General features: G+C 34.3%; 1 protein-coding gene and 1 non-coding gene across 2 annotated transcripts in view; one reads left to right on the top strand and one right to left on the bottom strand.

Annotated features, from left to right (window-relative positions):
• Positions 1-17,487, top strand: part of MYCBP2 (MYC binding protein 2) — a 376,124-nt gene that overhangs the window by 218,379 nt on the left and 140,258 nt on the right. The window contains exons 41-45 of the mRNA XM_042781038.1: positions 5,312-5,537; positions 6,923-7,041; positions 7,641-7,728; positions 12,095-12,144; positions 16,021-16,193. Of these exons, the coding sequence (XP_042636972.1) occupies positions 5,312-5,537; positions 6,923-7,041; positions 7,641-7,728; positions 12,095-12,144; positions 16,021-16,193 (656 nt within the window). The remainder of the gene's footprint in view (positions 1-5,311; positions 5,538-6,922; positions 7,042-7,640; positions 7,729-12,094; positions 12,145-16,020; positions 16,194-17,487) is intronic.
• LOC122150048 lies at positions 1,830-1,936 on the bottom strand. Its single transcript, XR_006163457.1, has one exon. It is a non-coding gene; the product is annotated as a U6 spliceosomal RNA (small nuclear RNA).

Here is a 17,487-nt window from a genome sequence, read left to right as displayed (position 1 = left end):
AGTTCAGGAAGAACACTCAGTCTCTCTCCCAGCCCACCGTCCCTCAGCCAACAGTCTCTCACAGTCTCTCCCAGCAGTGCTGGTCCCTCGGTGTCTCACTCAGCAATGCGTGTCTCGTGTCTCTTTCCCAGCAACGCGTGTCTCAGGGGCGCGTGTCTCTTTCAGCAGCACATCTTCCTCCACCAGCAGTCAGAGAGAGTTCTGCCTCCAGGAGGTCTCCTTTAGAGCCCGCAGGGTGGTCAAACTAGCCAATTATAGCATCAGAACTCTAAGCACCTGAGAGAGAGTGGGCACCTCCCAGAACAAATCCCACCTTGGAGTTTACAAAGTCTTATGGGTAGAAAAGCCACACAAAGTAATTTACTACACTGCAAGTATAGAATGCTAAACTATATGTTGTACAGTATGAAAGTAGTGGATATAAACAATAAAAGTTTAAAATCATATTTTTTTAACTGAATCATATTTGTACCATATCCTGAGCTTGGAAAATTTACATACCCAAGGTAGTCTGCTATTGAAGTAGTCTATTATATGTGCTGTAAAAAAAAAAAAAAGTTTCATGTGAAACATTTATAAATTTAATGTAATTATTATGGAATTTTCAAAATCCTTCTTTCTTTCTAAGTTGGGTCATGTAACAGGAGTCAATTCACGTTATCACTTTAAGTTAATTTTGTGTGCTTCTCATATAAGAATATTTTATGCGTAAAATATTTAATTTTCATTTTGAAAAATGTTAAATGTGACAGCAGACACACTAGTACCATGTGCCCCATATATCCTTCATCCAGATTAAATGGTTTTCAGTACTTTGTCACACTGGTTTCTATTTCCTTCCAACCACTTTCTCCCATCCTATCTTGTTTTAAAGCAAATTCATGGATATTTCATTATGAATCTTCGAAATACGAAGACCTTACAAAATAACCGTAATACTATTATCACACTGAAAAAAAAATTCCTTAATATTAAATATCATTCAAATATTACCAATTCACTTAATTAAACGATAAATAAGATCCATACCTTACAATTGTTAGTCCTTTAAGTCTCTTTTAATCTACTATTCTCTCTCTTTTCCCTCCTTCTCTCTTTTTTTCTCTTGAATTGTATTTAAACAATTCACATAAACTGGATTGTATGACTTTGTAAGATGGAAGACTCTTACTTGCCTCCTTGGTCCTTTAGACTTGCCCTTGTTAGTCTTCCAGGCTCTCTGGTATAAGAAGATGTTCCGGGCTCATGTTACACATTTCCTCATAAATGCTTCATATCTGAAATTAGCCATTTTTCCAAATGCCAAGATCTGGCACTCATGATGCATATTGCTACAGGATTGACTATTGTTTCTAGATTGGTACGGTGAACAGAAATAGTAAAAAAACACATTCATAGGTATCTTTATACACTCATATGTATACCCTTTGTCTATGTGTGTATATAATCTTGTCTATTATTTTTGTTGGATGCTGCCATTGTTTCTGACTCACAGCAACCCTATGTGACAAAGTAAACTTCCCCATAGGGTTTTCTTGCTTTACAGAAGCAGATCACTAGGGCCTTCTCCTGTGGAGCCTCTCGGTGATTGTGAACCACCTTGCACTTAGCAGCTCAGCACTTACCCATTGCACCACCAGAGTTCCTTATATTTATGTATGGGTTCACGTATGTGTGTATGTATATGTGTATATATATTTGAAGAAAAAATACTTCATCTGTATTTCTCTTTTTTAATTTTTTATTGTGACGTGGGTGCAGATTTACAAAGCAGATTCATTTTACACGTAATAGTTCATGCACATTTGGTTTCACAGCCTCAATTACAAAAAAAATACGAACACTTCACTTATTTGTGTGTCATCCTTGTACAGGGGCCATGCTAATCTTCTCTGTATTGTTCCAGTTTTAGTATATGTGCTACTGAAGCGAGAACATGTCATCAGTTTTTACTGTTGATTCTGATTCAAAATAAGAACAAGGTGTTGCATGTGAATCTCTTTTCTCATCAAAAATCCCTAGTCTCAGAAACACTGAGCATATTAGAATTTTTTTTTTTAAATCACTTAATTATTTATTTGCTTTATTTGTATGTAGTTTTATTTGGGGTATTCTTTTTTTTTTTTTTTAAGGGAGGTTATATATCAACAAAGATGTCTCACTAATTTATTTTTAAATTAAGTTGAAGTAATCAATTATTTTGTTTTAAAGTAAGTTGGAATAATCCCTTTCCGTGTTATTATGTCACTAATTGTATATACATTTGAGGTCATATTATTTTACTTTAGATTTTTAGGAATAGCCTTTTAAAATTATATTCTGTTCATAATTTTTAAAATAATCAGATGATCCAAAATCAAATCTATGAAGCACAGTGATTGAAGAGATGAATTCTAGCTTTTATATCTGTCCCCTTCACCCTAGTTTCTCCTCCCCTCTCATAGGTAGCATGTAATTTTTGTTTTACAGTATATCCTCCCATTCTTTTTAGTGTAGGAATGCACACACAACATATACACATATATTCAGATGTAGGTATGTGTATATATATATATATATATATATATTCATTCCCCTTTTTTTTTCAACTTTTTATTTTGAAAAATTTTAAACCTGTAGAAAGTAGCAATACCCACATACCCTTTACTTAGCTTTATCTCTTAACATTTTGCCACAATTGCCATATTTACCTACCTTTTCATTACTGCTGAACTCTGGTGGCATAGTGGATAAGGCACTGGCCTGCTAATCAGAATGTCAGTGGTTCAAACCTACCAGCTGCTCCTTGGAGGGAAGATGGGGCGATCTACTTCAGTAAAGATTTACAGCCTTCAAAACCCAAAAGGGGTCGCTATGAGTCAGAGTTGAGTCGATGGCAGTGAGTTTGGTTTTTTGGAACCACTTGAGAATAAGTTGCAGATATCAAGACTGCTCATTTTGTTCCTAAGAACAAGGAAGTTTTCCTGGGAACTTAATATTGATATAATATTGTTGTCATATTAACTGAGAGCGTTACAGCAAACATTTACAATTTTTTCCACCATTTTATACCATTTGTTTAACTCTGATCCAGGATCCAATCTTGGATCATACATTGCATTTAGTTATTATATTTCTTCTTTCTCCTTTAATCCAAAACAGTTCCTTAGCCTTTCTTTGTCTGCTGTAACATTGTCATTTTTTTAAGAATGCAGTTGGTTGCTTTGTAAAAGTATATTTTAATTTTATAGATTGTTTCCTGATGTTTAGGTTCAGGTTACAAACTTGGGGCAGCAAATCTGCCCCAAGTAACGTATTCTTTGTCAGTCCATCCCATCAGGAAGCACTTGATCCTTCATTAAAATGATGGCAACCAAATTTCTCTACCAAAAAGCCACTTTTTTTTCTTTTGAAAATGTCTGTGGGAAGATATAGAGACATTGTATAATAATCGTATTCCCCAGCAAATGTTCAACCAGTGGTTGTAGCATCCATTGGCTGTTCTTATCCAAATCACTTATTTGCATACATTGCTTGCAAATTGATGGTTTTCTAACTCTGTTATTCCTTCCAACTGGTGTTCTGTTGTGAGGAAAAGTTGTTTCATGCTTTCTCCCCTTTCATATGTATTCATTTGTTTATTTTATGTATTTCTGTTAAGATGGAGTTATAAATTCTCTACTTGTTCATTATCTTTTGCTGTCATTATTCATTTTGATGATTGAATTTTAATAAATTGGCCAGTGAAAGCCCCTTCAAGCTTGCTTCTATGTTCTTTGACTGTATTTTCATTGGTATTTTGGCACTCCTTAGTAATGTCAGTTAACACAATACTACATTTTCCTTTCCACCCATTTGATTTTTGTATGCCACTAGGAGCTCTGGTAGCATAGTGCCTAAGGCACTTGACTGCTCACCAGAAGGCTGGCGGTTCAAACCCACCAGCCACTCCTCGGAAGGAAGGTTGGGCAATCCTACTTCCGTAGTGATACTGCCTCGGAAACCCAAGGAGGTGTCGCTATGAGTCGGGGCTGACTCGACGGCAAACAACAACAACAACAACATAAACATTAAAACTTCCAAGTAAATTTAAAGGTTTTTTTTTTTGTAAAATTTTTATCTTTAGAATAAATCCTGAGGTTATGGAATTGAGGTAGTACTATACTAATAAGTTACTTGGATTAGTTCTTTTTATGTATATGTGTGATTTATTACATGATCAGTTTAATATAAATTTAGGATTATTTTTATCTTTCTGTTAATTTTTGTTTTTTTCTTATCCTGCTGAATATACTTCCAGTTTTTGAATATGTAAAAGATATCATTCTAGAGGTCAAAATTATACAAAATAATATGCTCAGATATATAACTCCTCTTACTATTCCATTCTATCCTCTCTATCACTTTTCCTCAGTAAGTATCTGGCTTATCCTTTTTTTGTTCCTTTTTTAAAAATTAGCAGATATATATGGATTTTTTAGATCTCCTACTTAAAAATATTTGCTTTAGTTCTACAATATTATTTTAGTCATAGATAAATTTTTTAAGATTGTCATGCATAAAAAAAAAAATTTAAGACTCACATCATATTCTATGACCAATTTATGTTCACTATTTGGCATAGTCCTGCTTAACTTTGTTGTGCATGGTGAGGGAAACTTAAAAGTGACCTTTAAAGCACATGTTATTATATGCCATCATAAACTCACATACTGTAACCATTAAGATTTTAATGGAAATACATGTGTATTTATTTTGACATTTATTTTCATAACATGAATTTCTAGAGGTTTTTTCTAATGAAAACAAACATTTATAATATAAATGGTAAATAACCTAAAAATGACTAATATTTTCCATTTTACTGAATTACTCATTTTTCATCAATACAGTTTCATATTTTACCTGTCAGATTACATTTTGGTTTATCTGCTTATATTCCTTAAGTGTCAACTGGCTAAAATGGTGAATACGTTACAAAATAAACTATTCCACACAAAAGGTCACATTTCAGAATTAACTGAAACTGTATATAGAAATTAAACAGCTTTTTAATATTTTTGTATAATATCAGTGAACACTTAGAAACTTCAACCTAATATTAAGTAGAGAACATTAAATATTGCTAGTAGGGAGTAGGAACAATTGATATTTAGCATTAATACCTTGATTTCTGATTGTATTTAAACTATATTATTGATTCCTTACTTAAAATATCTTTTTTCATATGGTGAAAACCTGATCTTTACAGTATGATGTCCTGTACCTAAAATTGATCATGCGGAAATATAATTCTTAACAAGCGTAAGCATTCTCTTGTCTGTTGCCTCAGGTAACATTCCCAGAATGTGTGAGGTGGATGACAATTGAGTTTGACCCTCAGTGTGGAACTGCACAGTCAGAAGATGTCCTTCGTTTGTTGATTCCTGTCAGAATTGTTCAGAATTCAGGATATGGACCAAAATTGACATCTGTTCATGAAAATCTTAATTCATGGATTGAATTAAAGAAATTTTCAGGATCCTCTGGGTGGCCTACTATGGTTTTAGTGTTGCCAGGTAAGGTTTTTGTTTTTCTTCTCTGTTTTATATGTTAAAATATGTGTATTTATAAAGGTGTGTATTCAACAAAAATGAATCATTGAAAGTTTTTATTTTCTTTTTAGAGGAGTTTATTGGGAAGCTACTGTGTGTCTAGATTACAGTTGAGGAAACAGGATGCTCTGGGCAAGGAGCATAGCATGAGCAGAGTTTTGAGAATGTTTTAAGGCTTTTGTATAAAAAAACTAGCCCAACCAGAGCAGAGAGTTAATATTGAGGAGTGGTTGTCTGTGTAGCTGGGATGGACTATAGACAAAGTGAGCTAAATCTTTTATTTTCCCAGTAAGTGCTAAATGTTAAGAAGTTACTAAGAACTCTTAACTTTGAAGATAATTCCTAAAGAGTTGATCAAAGCTGTTTTGTTTTCAGTTTGCTTGAAAGTGTGTGTGTCTGAGAAAGAGATTGGGTTAGAGATTTTGTTATTGCTATTATATTGTTTTCCTTTAAAAGAAAGTTGCTTAAGTTTAAAAAAAAAAAAAAATAGGTCTCATCTGTTGTGATTCTAACCAGTTAACTATAGTTACTTGTGTAATCCCTCAAACCAATAGCCAATTTGACTTGAAAAACTTCCTTCTGGACTGAACTACCTTTTAAGTAGGTAATTCCACAGTATCCAAATAGTGAAACAATGTGAATAATAAGGTGATAATGGAAAAAAAAAAATCTTCATTCTATTAGTATAAATCATAGATGTGTTTATTTGTTTTATTTGTTTACTTATTTCTTATGTACTAACTTATTTGGGAAGGGATGAGAAAAACCCAGATGTCAAGGTTAAGGAATTAACACAGTTTGAAGCAAAGAAAGTGAACCTAGGTCATCTAACTAACTGACAGATAATTGAAAAGTGATTGTGCTTGTGTAATTTAAAGATAGGAAAACAATTGAATTCTGAAGTAGAATTTGATCACAGAGTAAACCATAACAGTTTATTTGGGATCTTCCTATGGTTTCTCATGTAGTTTTCAGCAAAATTTCCCTCAAGTTAGATATAACCCATTGCTGTCAAGTCAGTTCTAACTCACAGCAACCTTATAGGACAGAGAAGAACTGCCCCCATAGGGTTTCCAAGGCTATCATCTTTACCAAAGCAGACTGCCACATCTTTCTCCCACTGAGTAGATGGTAGCTTCTAACCACCCACTTTTTGGTTAGTACCTGAGCTCTTAACCACTGTGCCACTAGGGCTCCTTCAAGTTATATATCGAAACTTAAAAAAATAATAACTTTCTTTAGGTTATTTAATATCTGATTTGTATTGCTACCTATCTTAAAATAGATAAATGAAGGAAACTTTAATAAAGACATTGTAGACTTTGAACTCAACTAGGTTTTTTTCTTAGGAAATGAGGCCCTTTTTTCATTGGAAACTGCATCAGATTATGTGAAAGATGACAAAGCTGCTTTCTATGGTTTCAAATGTTTTGCAATTGGATATGAGTTCAGCCCTGGTTCTGATGAGGTAAGAATGAATTATCTTTTAATTCTGTTAAGGAAGATTGTGTTTTTAAGGGTTGCTATTGACTTAAACTTTATTTATTGCCTATGTTTCAGAAGACTGAAATTTATTTTAAACTAGAGTGTGCAGAATTTAAAATATTCTGCAGTTTAATGGTGTACTGTGATCTTGTGCTGCTTTAAAACATTAAGAGAGTGAAGTTCATGCAACGTGACCCAGCTTTTGAAAACTTAGTGTAATTATACCTATACCCCAAATCTGCTCAGTTGGTTATACCTTCGTATATTTTACAGACACTCATGTACTATCTTTTCCCCATGTTTTATATCATAAAACAAAACCAAGGACAAATTTGAACATGTTTCTTCAAAGTAATGAATGAAAAATTGTTTGGAAAATTAACATTGTAGACTCAGACCTTAAAACCAGCTGGAGCTGTATGTTATGTTGCATCTCTTCAACTCTCAGTTTAACCATTAAGTAACACATGCTTTGTTCTAGACAGAAAAGTAGTGCCTGGAATGTAAGTCACATTTTGTTGATAACCCATAGTATTTTCAAAACAAGTTTTTAAGCAGCTAATTTTTTTTACAATTCTGCAGGGAGTCATTCAGTTGGAAAAAGAATTAGCCAATCTTGGTGGGGTTTGTGCAGCAGCTTTGATGAAAAAGGATCTCGCACTTCCCATTGGTAAGTCTGCTCAAGTACTAGGTGTTTACTTTATGATTTTTTTATTATTATTATTTTTAAAAACAGTATATGTTTATTATAGAAAATTTTGAAACTTATTTACAAATACATTCCATAATCATGTACACTACTGGACAATAACTGCTTAATATGCTGGTAGTTTGGTTTTGTTTTAATGGCAATATATGTATTTATACACACACATACACACAAACACACACACATAAGAACAGGGATGAGTATGGATTCACAGAATTAAACCAAAAGTGTGAACTATTTCTTAAAAATCCTACTAGAGATACCAAGTAGGGAGTTATATATTCATAGTGTGGGGTTAGGAGGAAAGACAGTAGAAACGTCACTTGAACATAGTTATTATATAAAGACATGATATCATATGAAAGATGATCTAGAAAGAGAGTGTGGATGGGGAAAGGAAGATGACTCAGAATCAAAGCTGGGACTTACCAAACTTTCAGAGTTGGGCATAGCAGAAAGAAGAGACTGCAAGTAACACTGTAAGGAGTAGTCACTGAGGTAGGAGAAAAACCAATATATTTGAGGGAATTTTGCTTGCTTCTGAGAAGTCAGTTGAAATCAGTCATCGAATTTGAAAATTTGTGTGTTATTAATATACTCAATAAGAAATATTTGAGTAAAAGTTATAGAAATATAAAGCTTTTAAATAGATTTAGAAATGATAGAAAGTGAGAAAGTAGTCAGTTTGAATATAGTTAGTTCTTTAGAAGAGTTTACTTGTGAAACAGAATAGAGAACTTATATAAGGCACTGGCAGAAATGGTCCTGCTTTATATGGTGTGAATTTGTATGATTTCCAAATTGTGATCAAGTAGGTAAAGATAAAATGATGATGACAATGTTTGTTAATTCTGTAATAGTCATACACAGGTTAACATTTTGTTTCACAGTATCTGGGAATAAAAGACGGTACTATATTTTCTCTGTTTCTCACCTCCACAAGCCCATCTATACCATTCTCTGGTACTACTCTTCCTTTCTTTCCTTCCCTTCTCTTTCTCTGCCCTCTTCTTCTCTATTCCTCTTCCTGATCCTTCTTACTCTTCTCAGTTCCCCTGCTTCTATATGTACTTTGTACATGTATGAGGAAATGAGATATATTATATTCATATGAGGAAAATGTGTGCAGCCTCTTTGGAAGAAATTTTACATGCCATGCCACCTTTCCCAATTTGTTGTTTTTGTTGTTATGTGCTGTCGAGTCATCTCTGACTCATAGGGACCTTATGTACAACAGAACGAAACACTGCCTGGTCCTGTGCCAGCCTCGTGATCCCTACTATACCTGAGCCCATCACTGCAGCCATTGTGTCAGTCCATCTTGCTGATGGCCTTCCCCTCTTTCGTTGACCCTCCACTTTACCAAGCATGACATCCTTCTCCAGAGAATGGTCCCTTCTGACAACATGACCAAAGTAAGTGAGACAAGGTCTGGCCATTCTCGCTTCCAAGGAGCATTCGGCTGCACTTCTTCCAGGACAGATTTGCTAGTTCTTTTAGCAGTCCATGGTACTTTCAGCATTCTTCACCAACACCACAACTCAAAAGGATAAATTCTTCACTCTTCCTTATTCGTTTTCCAGCTCTTAGATATATATGAGGTGATTGAAAATACCATGGCTTGGGGTCAGGCGCATTTTAGTCTTCAAGGAGATATCTTTGTTATTCATATTCAGCACTTGAAGGAGGTGTTTTGCAACAGATTTGCCCCATGTAATATGTCTTTTGATGTCTTGACTGCTGCTTCCCTTGGTGTTGATTTTAGAACCAAGTAATATGAAGTCTTTGACAACTTCAATCTTTTCTCCATTTGTCGTGATGCTGCTTATTGGTCCAGTTGTGAGGATTTTTGTTTTCTTTATATTGAGATGTAATCTGTACTGCAGACTGTAGTCTTTAATCTTCATCAGTAAGTGCTCCAAGTCATCCTCACTTTGAGCAAGCAAAGTTGTGTCATCTGTATATCTCAGGTTGTTAATAGCCTTACCCTAATCCTGATGCCATGTTCTTCATATAGTCCAGCTTCTCAGATTATTTGCTCAGCATACAGATTGAATAAATATGGTGAAAGGATAGATCTAATTAATAGACAGACCTGTAAAATAAAAAAAAAAAAAATAGCACCCAGGAAGAATGTGCTCCCTAGAACAATCAATGATAAGAGACCAAAAGAGCAACATTTGCCCAAAACCAAAGATGAAAAAGCAGGAAGAGACAGGGAAACTGGAGTAATGGGAATGGAGAACCTAGGGAGAAAAGGGGTAAGTACTGACCAATTACGGGATTACAACCAATGTCACAGAAAAATTGCATATGAATTACTGATTAGAAAACTAATTTGTTATGTAAACTTTCATCTGTTGTTGTTATGTGCCATAGAGTCTGCTGACTCATAGCGACCCCTCCTTGGGTTTCCAAGGCAGTATCGCTAGGGAAGTAGATTGCCCAACCTTCCTTAAACCTCAATAAAATGTTCAAAAAAAAAGAATGGGTACTTCAACGGTGCTTATTACTGTATAAACCTAGAAGCAACCAAATGTCTTAACAGTAGGGAACTGATTAAATAGGTAATGGCATATCTGTACAATGGGAATCTGTGCAGCTGTTTTTTTAAAAAAAAAATGACCTATCTGTCCTAACAAGGAAAATGTCCAAATTATATTTTTAATTGAGAAGTTGCAGAAGCAAGAACCCATTTTTTTCACATTATCACGTATATGTATACTATGTTGTTTCTTGTGTTTGTTATATGCTGTCGAGTCGTACCCGACTCGTAGCGACCCTTCCTTGGGTTTCCAAGGCAGTATCACTATGGAAGTAGATTGCCCAACCTTCCTTCCGAGGAGTAGCTGGTGGGTTTGAACCACCAACCAGCCTTATGGTTAGGAGTCAAGTGCCTCAGGTACTATGCTACCAGAGCTCCTATGTATACTATATGTAAGAATATTATTATTTGCACAGAAAGTGGATAAATACATAAGAAACAAGTGACATTGATTATCTTTGGGTGTGGATATGATTCAAGAGGTAGAATATTTTGTTTTGCACTTCTGTACAATTTAACTGTTTCCTTTTAAACAATTATCATCTTTATAGCAAAATCTTACAACTATTAAAGAAAAGTCATTAAATAAAATAATATATATATATTAAGCAGTAAAATAAAAGGGAAAATTACTAGATGATAGAGTCACTACCTGTATATTAAAGGCATAACGTGACAAATACAAAGACTTAGCTTCAAGATAATTAGTTCCCTCCCTTTTTTCTTAATATAAAAAAGTAAACGCACTAAATTTAAAAATTACATATTTATATGCATATACTATATGTGTTAAGGGTTTGTGGCATCCCTGTGTTGAGCAAATCTATCAGCACCATTTTCCCAGCATCATGTACTTACTTTGTGTCTCTGTGTCATTTTAGAATTTCTGACAATATTTAAAACTTGTAGATAATGCTATTGCACACTTAGTAGACTATAGTATAGTGTAAACATAAATTTTATATGCACTGGGAAGCCAAAAAATTCCTGTGACTTGCTTTATTGCAATTTCACTTTATTGTAGTAGTTGGAAACCAAACCTGCAATATCTCTGATCTATGCTTCTGTGTGTGTATGTGTGTGTGTGTATAAATATATAGAGAAAGAAAGAGCAAGTCTTGAAGATGTAGTCGTTAAAATACTCAGCTGCTAATCAAAAGATCAGTGGCTCAAACCCACCAGCCACTCTGCAGGAGAAAGATGTGGCAGTCTGCTTCCATAAAGATTTACAATCTTGGAAACCCTATGGGGCAGTTCTGCACTGTCCTATCAGGTCTCTATGAGTCAGAATCGACTTGATGGCAATGAGTGTGGTTTTGGTTTGGTGTATATATATCTAGATACAGAATTTTTTTTTTTTAACTAATCAATTAATGAGGGAGCTCTCGTAGCGTAGTGCCTAAGGCACTTGACTGCTAACCAGAAGGCTGGTGGTTCAAACCCACCAGCCACTCCTCGGAAGGAAGATGGGGCAATCTACTTCCGTAGTGATACTGCCTCAGAAACCCAAGGAGGGGTCGCTATGAGTCGGGTCTGACTTGACGGCACATAACAACAACAACAATCAAGTAATGGGCATTTTTTAATACTACCTTGGAATTGTAACTTATATTCATTCTGAAAATATTTCACATTTTAAAATATCAACCACTGCTTAATCGAGGATGATAATAGTTCTTTTCAATCTGGTATATCACAATTGTGAAAACATTGTAATGAATGCAAAGGACTTAGAAGGTTAAACTAAATATGGTTTAGTAAAACTTTTCATTTGCACAACAGGTAATGAATTGGAGGAAGATCTTGAAATTCTTGAAGAGGCTGCCTTACAGGTATTGTGCCAAGCATTGTTATAAGAAGCTTTGCACATTAGCATAAAAGCAATATTTTCACTCTTATCTGCTTTATTTTTCTTAAACCTCAGATTTATTCTTTAAGTACTTTATTCTGTTCATAGGGGATCATAAATATAAATAACTCATAATTGTTCCCCTTAGTGGGAGAGACTGATGTGAACTGTTAAGTACAATACAGCATGGTGGGTGTTTACTCTGGAGTTAGACATATATCCTGTGGGCAAAAGAGGAGCGACTAAGTGCAAAGGTGTTTGGGAAGGCTTTTCAGAGCTGTGGACATTAAAATAAAATCTTGAAGAAAGTTTGTTTTACCAGATATAAAAGGAGGGAAACCATTTCACAAAAGAAACTGGAAGTGTATGGTTGTATAATAAATTCTGGCAGAAAGTGGTAAAAATGAGGTAGGTAAGGATGGTGAGTTCAGATTGTGATAGGCCTGGCCTGTATGTCATATTAAGTGATTAGAACCAGTTGGCATTTGGCAGTTGGGAGATACCAGTTTGTTGCTACAGGTATTGTTTGCCTGCGTTTGTTTGGACATTAGTAAACTAGCATATTTGTACTATGTAATGGAAATACATCTCACTGAAGTACCCATTGGATCTATTATTATGTCAGTTTCTAATATTTTTTTGTTCAAAATTGCTAGGACACTACTGCTCACTTAGTAACATGGTTAGGTTCCAAAGACTGAATTTTTATGTGAAAATCAGTGTTATACAAAAGTAGAGGAGGACCACATTAGATCACAAAATGGAGAATAATTATGTCATTATAAAACTGCCAGATTACATCATTAACTCTCAAACTACTGAGAATCATGGCCTAAACAATTGACACATAATCCTAACTAGGACAGCCAGTGTTAATCTCACCTTGCACTTCAGCATCTCCTACTGCCAGGTATAGGTGGTTAGTGCACAAGATAATTAAATAGTAGATTTTTTGTTACTGTCATAAAAGCAAAATATTTTTTTACTATAAGTAATAGTGAGGAGTAAGTGTATTATATGGCTTTCTTACTTTATTAGTCTGGATTTAATTAGTTCATAATTCTTACTAGGATGGAAAGAAACATCATAATGTCCAGACAAGGTTTTTCAAATTACAATTCCTATTTCCCCCAGGTTAGAGATTCTAAGATTCACTGCATATAATGAGAGCCATCACTGATGGGAAACTTTTGCATATTGAAATGATGTGAAGGTAGAAGAATGGTGGAGAAGCACTCAACTAGATTAGTATATCCAGACTTTAGGATTACATGGATTTGTAAAATTGTCACCAGATTTTTTTTCCAGAATTATGATTGATAACTTTTTGTTTTATTAAGTTAAAAACACTTTTTAAAAAGTGGACTATTTATGATTAACAATATTTTATAAAATAAAGGGTATTTTAATATTCTAAAATAGAAAAGTTATATTCTTGTAATGAAGAACGTACTCTATTATGTCCTTAAGTTTTCTCATTTTACCATGGACCATATAACTTCATTAAGCCCACATTTGGGAAATACTGATTTAGATCATACTTACTTTCTATGTTAGATTTATGCGACAAATAGTAGTAACTTAAATAATATCTGTAGAGTACTTTATAGTTTATGATATCTTTAATAATATTTCTTTATTTTCCTACTTACACTTTAAGTTCTGGATTGTCTCTTGCATTATTTAATAACTGAAGCTCAGAGAAATTATGTGATTTATTTAAAATTCTGCTATTTGGATGATAAAGTTTAATACTCAGGTCTTCTAATTCCTCAGGCTAGTGTTTTACATTTTATTTCCTGAGATGAATTGATCAAAACCATAATAATAAAAACAAACATTTACTTGATCTTTACTTTACCAAGCACTATTCTAAACACTTGACATATTTTAACTCACTTAATTGTTACAACAGTCCTGTGGATTAGACTCTCACTTCCATTTATAGGTAAGAAAATTGAGGCACAGGGACCTTAGATAGTTTGCCCACAATCACACAGCCAGTAAGGGACTGGGATGGAATATGAATTCTGGCAGTTTGGTAATGCAGCCCATGGCCTTGCCCACTATGCTCTGATCATAGAGTGTCATGTCAACAAGTTTCTGGGCTTTAAAGCTCCACCCAACTTTTCTTTTTATTTTTTTAAAAAAAGTAAAATTTAAGATACAAACTAAAAATTCATTCAGCAAACATTTATCAAACACTTTCTATGTGTCAAGCAACATTTTAGTTAAGAGAACAATCAAGAAGATAATATATGATTCATTATTACAGAGATTATTATGATTTTTAAAATACCATTTAGGCTTGATATGAAGAGAACCTTTAGTACACTATTGTTAAAGAAAAAAAAAAATCATGCCTCAAATTGGCTACATTTTGTGGCATGTAAGGTAGTCCTTGTGATGGTCTAATGTGTGTTAAACATCTGCTGTTTGTTAGACAAGGAGCCCAGGTGGTACAAGTGGTTAAGTGTTTGACTCCCAACCGAAAGGCCAACGTAAGTTACCTGCTGCTCTGCAGGAGAAGGATAGGGCCGGGTACTTCTATGAAGATTTATAGCCTTGGAAACCCTATGGGGTAGTTCTGTTCTGTCCTATAGGGTTGCTATGAGTTGGAATAGACTCAACAGCAATGACTTTTGGGATTTGTATAGAATGTGGTATACAATTTATTTATATGTCATTTAATTTAGATTTTATATTCATGTAAGAGAGATATTTATACATTTTATAATGTCTATACATTTTACAGACTCAAGGATGGTCTGTAACTTGTTAACTCAACATAACATAGCAGATAACTTGTCCAAAGCCGGTATTTGAACCCAACTCTGTTTGAGCCTAAAGATACTGATTTTTAAAATTGTATAATTTGCAAAATGCTAAAGTTATTCTCGTATAAAGTTCATAGTACTGGAAATGTAACCTTTTGAATGAAATATACTTTGTTTTAAAATTTATTATATAGTCATTAAAAAGTTTGTAGATTTCAGCATTTAAAGTAGATCTTTCAAAAACATTGTAAGGCTTGCTTATCAGCTGAAGATTAAAATTTCAATTGTATCTGCTTTATTTTAACTTTAATAAGGCTAGATAGGCTAATGCAGTTTATATGTAGCCACAATCAAGCTTTTATAGTATTTTTTGCTCAAGTCGAGACCTTGATACCATCCCACTCAAAAGAACAGGTATTACTTAACCTGTGGTAGCTGACTATACCTGACACATTACCATCAAGTCAGTTCCAACTTACAGCAGCCCTTTAGGACAGAATAGAGCTGTTCCATGAGGTTCCAAGACTATATATATAATCTTTATAGAAGAAGATTGCCACATCTTTCTCTTGTGGAGTATCTGGTAGGTTCGAACCACCAACCTTTTGATTAACAGCCCAGCACTTAACCACTGCACCACCAGGGCTCCTTTCAGCTGATGATAATTGAGACTGAGGAAGAGAAAGACTCTGAAAGCTACCTGTGGGAGGGAACTCAAGCTTTGACAAATGCTAACACAGAGATCTGAAGTGAGAGGAGAATGGACCATTTCTGCTAGCATGCAGATCCAAAATGAAACAGGACTCAAATTGGGCTCAGCCCACATGCTCTAATCTTTCTTTCAGTCTAACCAATTTGATACATCACTTATTTTTGTGGGGAAAGTATAGGACCAGAAAGGCCTTAAAAGTATTATTCCCAAATATTTTCCTCCACAAAGTTTTCTACGTTATGGGCTAAAGGAAGGAACACTGGGGAGAATAACTTGCCCTGGGAAGACTTATCTAAAATAGTTGTGCCTAATTCATGTTAGGTAAGGTTTTATATTTAAAAGTATATAAGTATTATCTTTGACCCAACAGGTGTGCAAAACACATTCTGGTATTCTTGGAAAGGGTTTAGCTCTTTCTCATTCACCAACTATATTAGAAGCACTTGAAGGAAACTTACCACTTCAAATCCAAAGCAATGAACAGTCTTTTCTTGATGATTTTATTGCCTGTGTTCCAGGATCAAGTGGTGGAAGACTTGCAAGGTAATGTAATTTAAGTAGTAAAATTATATACTTTTGGGGCATGCTGTAATCTTCATTTGTTAAGAGACATAAAAGGAGAATCACTAGGACATTAAATACTGCCTAAATCTGTTTTATGTGTTTTGAATCCACTGAAAGTGTTAGCTAGTATTTCAGAATATTTTCAAAATATATGATGGTTCCTAATTGATTATTTTGACATTTTCTAGGTGAACTTTTATAAAAACATGTGGAACACACAATTGGGAAGTCTATGTATTTGACAATGATATGTAATATCCAGATTAAACTCCTAGATTTATCACTGTATTTTACTGCAACAGTATATATTTTTTTAATATCTACAAATGACAGAAATAAAAACTTGGAATTTAAATCAAATTGTTTATGTTTCCAGAGTTCTGATATATATATATATTTTTTTTTTTTTTTTGTGGCTTGCTTAAGAAAAAAAGAAATACGCTTGCTTGTATAATTTTTAAAAATAAAACAAAATGTAAACCCAACTTTCTTCTGATTTTAATTATTAAAATATTAACATTACTCTTTAGTTTTAAAAAATCAAAATGGTAATTGGAGAGGAATAAAAATGATGGTAAATAAGCCTCATGGCTATGTTGTGGAAATATTTATGTAATTTGTGACAGAATTCCCTATTACCTTTTCATAAGACAACTTGAATAATGTAGATTTTAGACTGCATTCAGAAATGGATTTCTCAAATTACAGAATATTGACAAAATTTATATAGAAGGGAAAGTAGTAAGAAAGATAGTTGAGAAAATGTGTGAAGAAAGATATAGCACACCTTGACCTTAGCTACTCTGGAGCAAGCATAATGCCATTTCTTTCCCTGTTTGTACACATAGGCTGTTCTTGCCTAGGTTTTCAGGCTGGCAGATTAAGGCAGACCTCAGAAAGGATGAGTGTATCTGGAACGTCAAATCATGCACAACCAAAGATGGTGGACTAGGCAGAAGGACTGCACAGACCCTCTTCAACAAAGAAAAGGGGAACCAATTAACACACACACAGAAGATAACCTTGGACCCCTGAGCCTTGAAGGGAAGAATACAGAAGTGGACTAAACCCCAACTAGCAGAAGAATTTGAATGAAAATACAAAAAGAGACATATGGAGCTGCGGTCTGACAGCGCCCTGAGCAACCCTGACCATACAGGTGGCTTGGAGATTCCCGGCTGGTGGTAGGACCTAAGAATTAACCTAAAAATCACCCTGCTAGCCAGGGACTGCATGGACTGTGCACGGTGGCTGGGGAACAAACAGAGAAGGT

This window comes from Orycteropus afer, unplaced genomic scaffold (assembly GCF_000298275.1).
Source record: "Orycteropus afer afer isolate SDZICR_OR568_19922 unplaced genomic scaffold, OryAfe1.0 scaffold00081, whole genome shotgun sequence".
NCBI classification, from domain to species: Eukaryota; Metazoa; Chordata; class Mammalia; order Tubulidentata; family Orycteropodidae; genus Orycteropus; species Orycteropus afer.
Note: the sequence above shows the minus strand (reverse complement) of the source record. Positions and strands in the feature narration are given on the sequence as shown.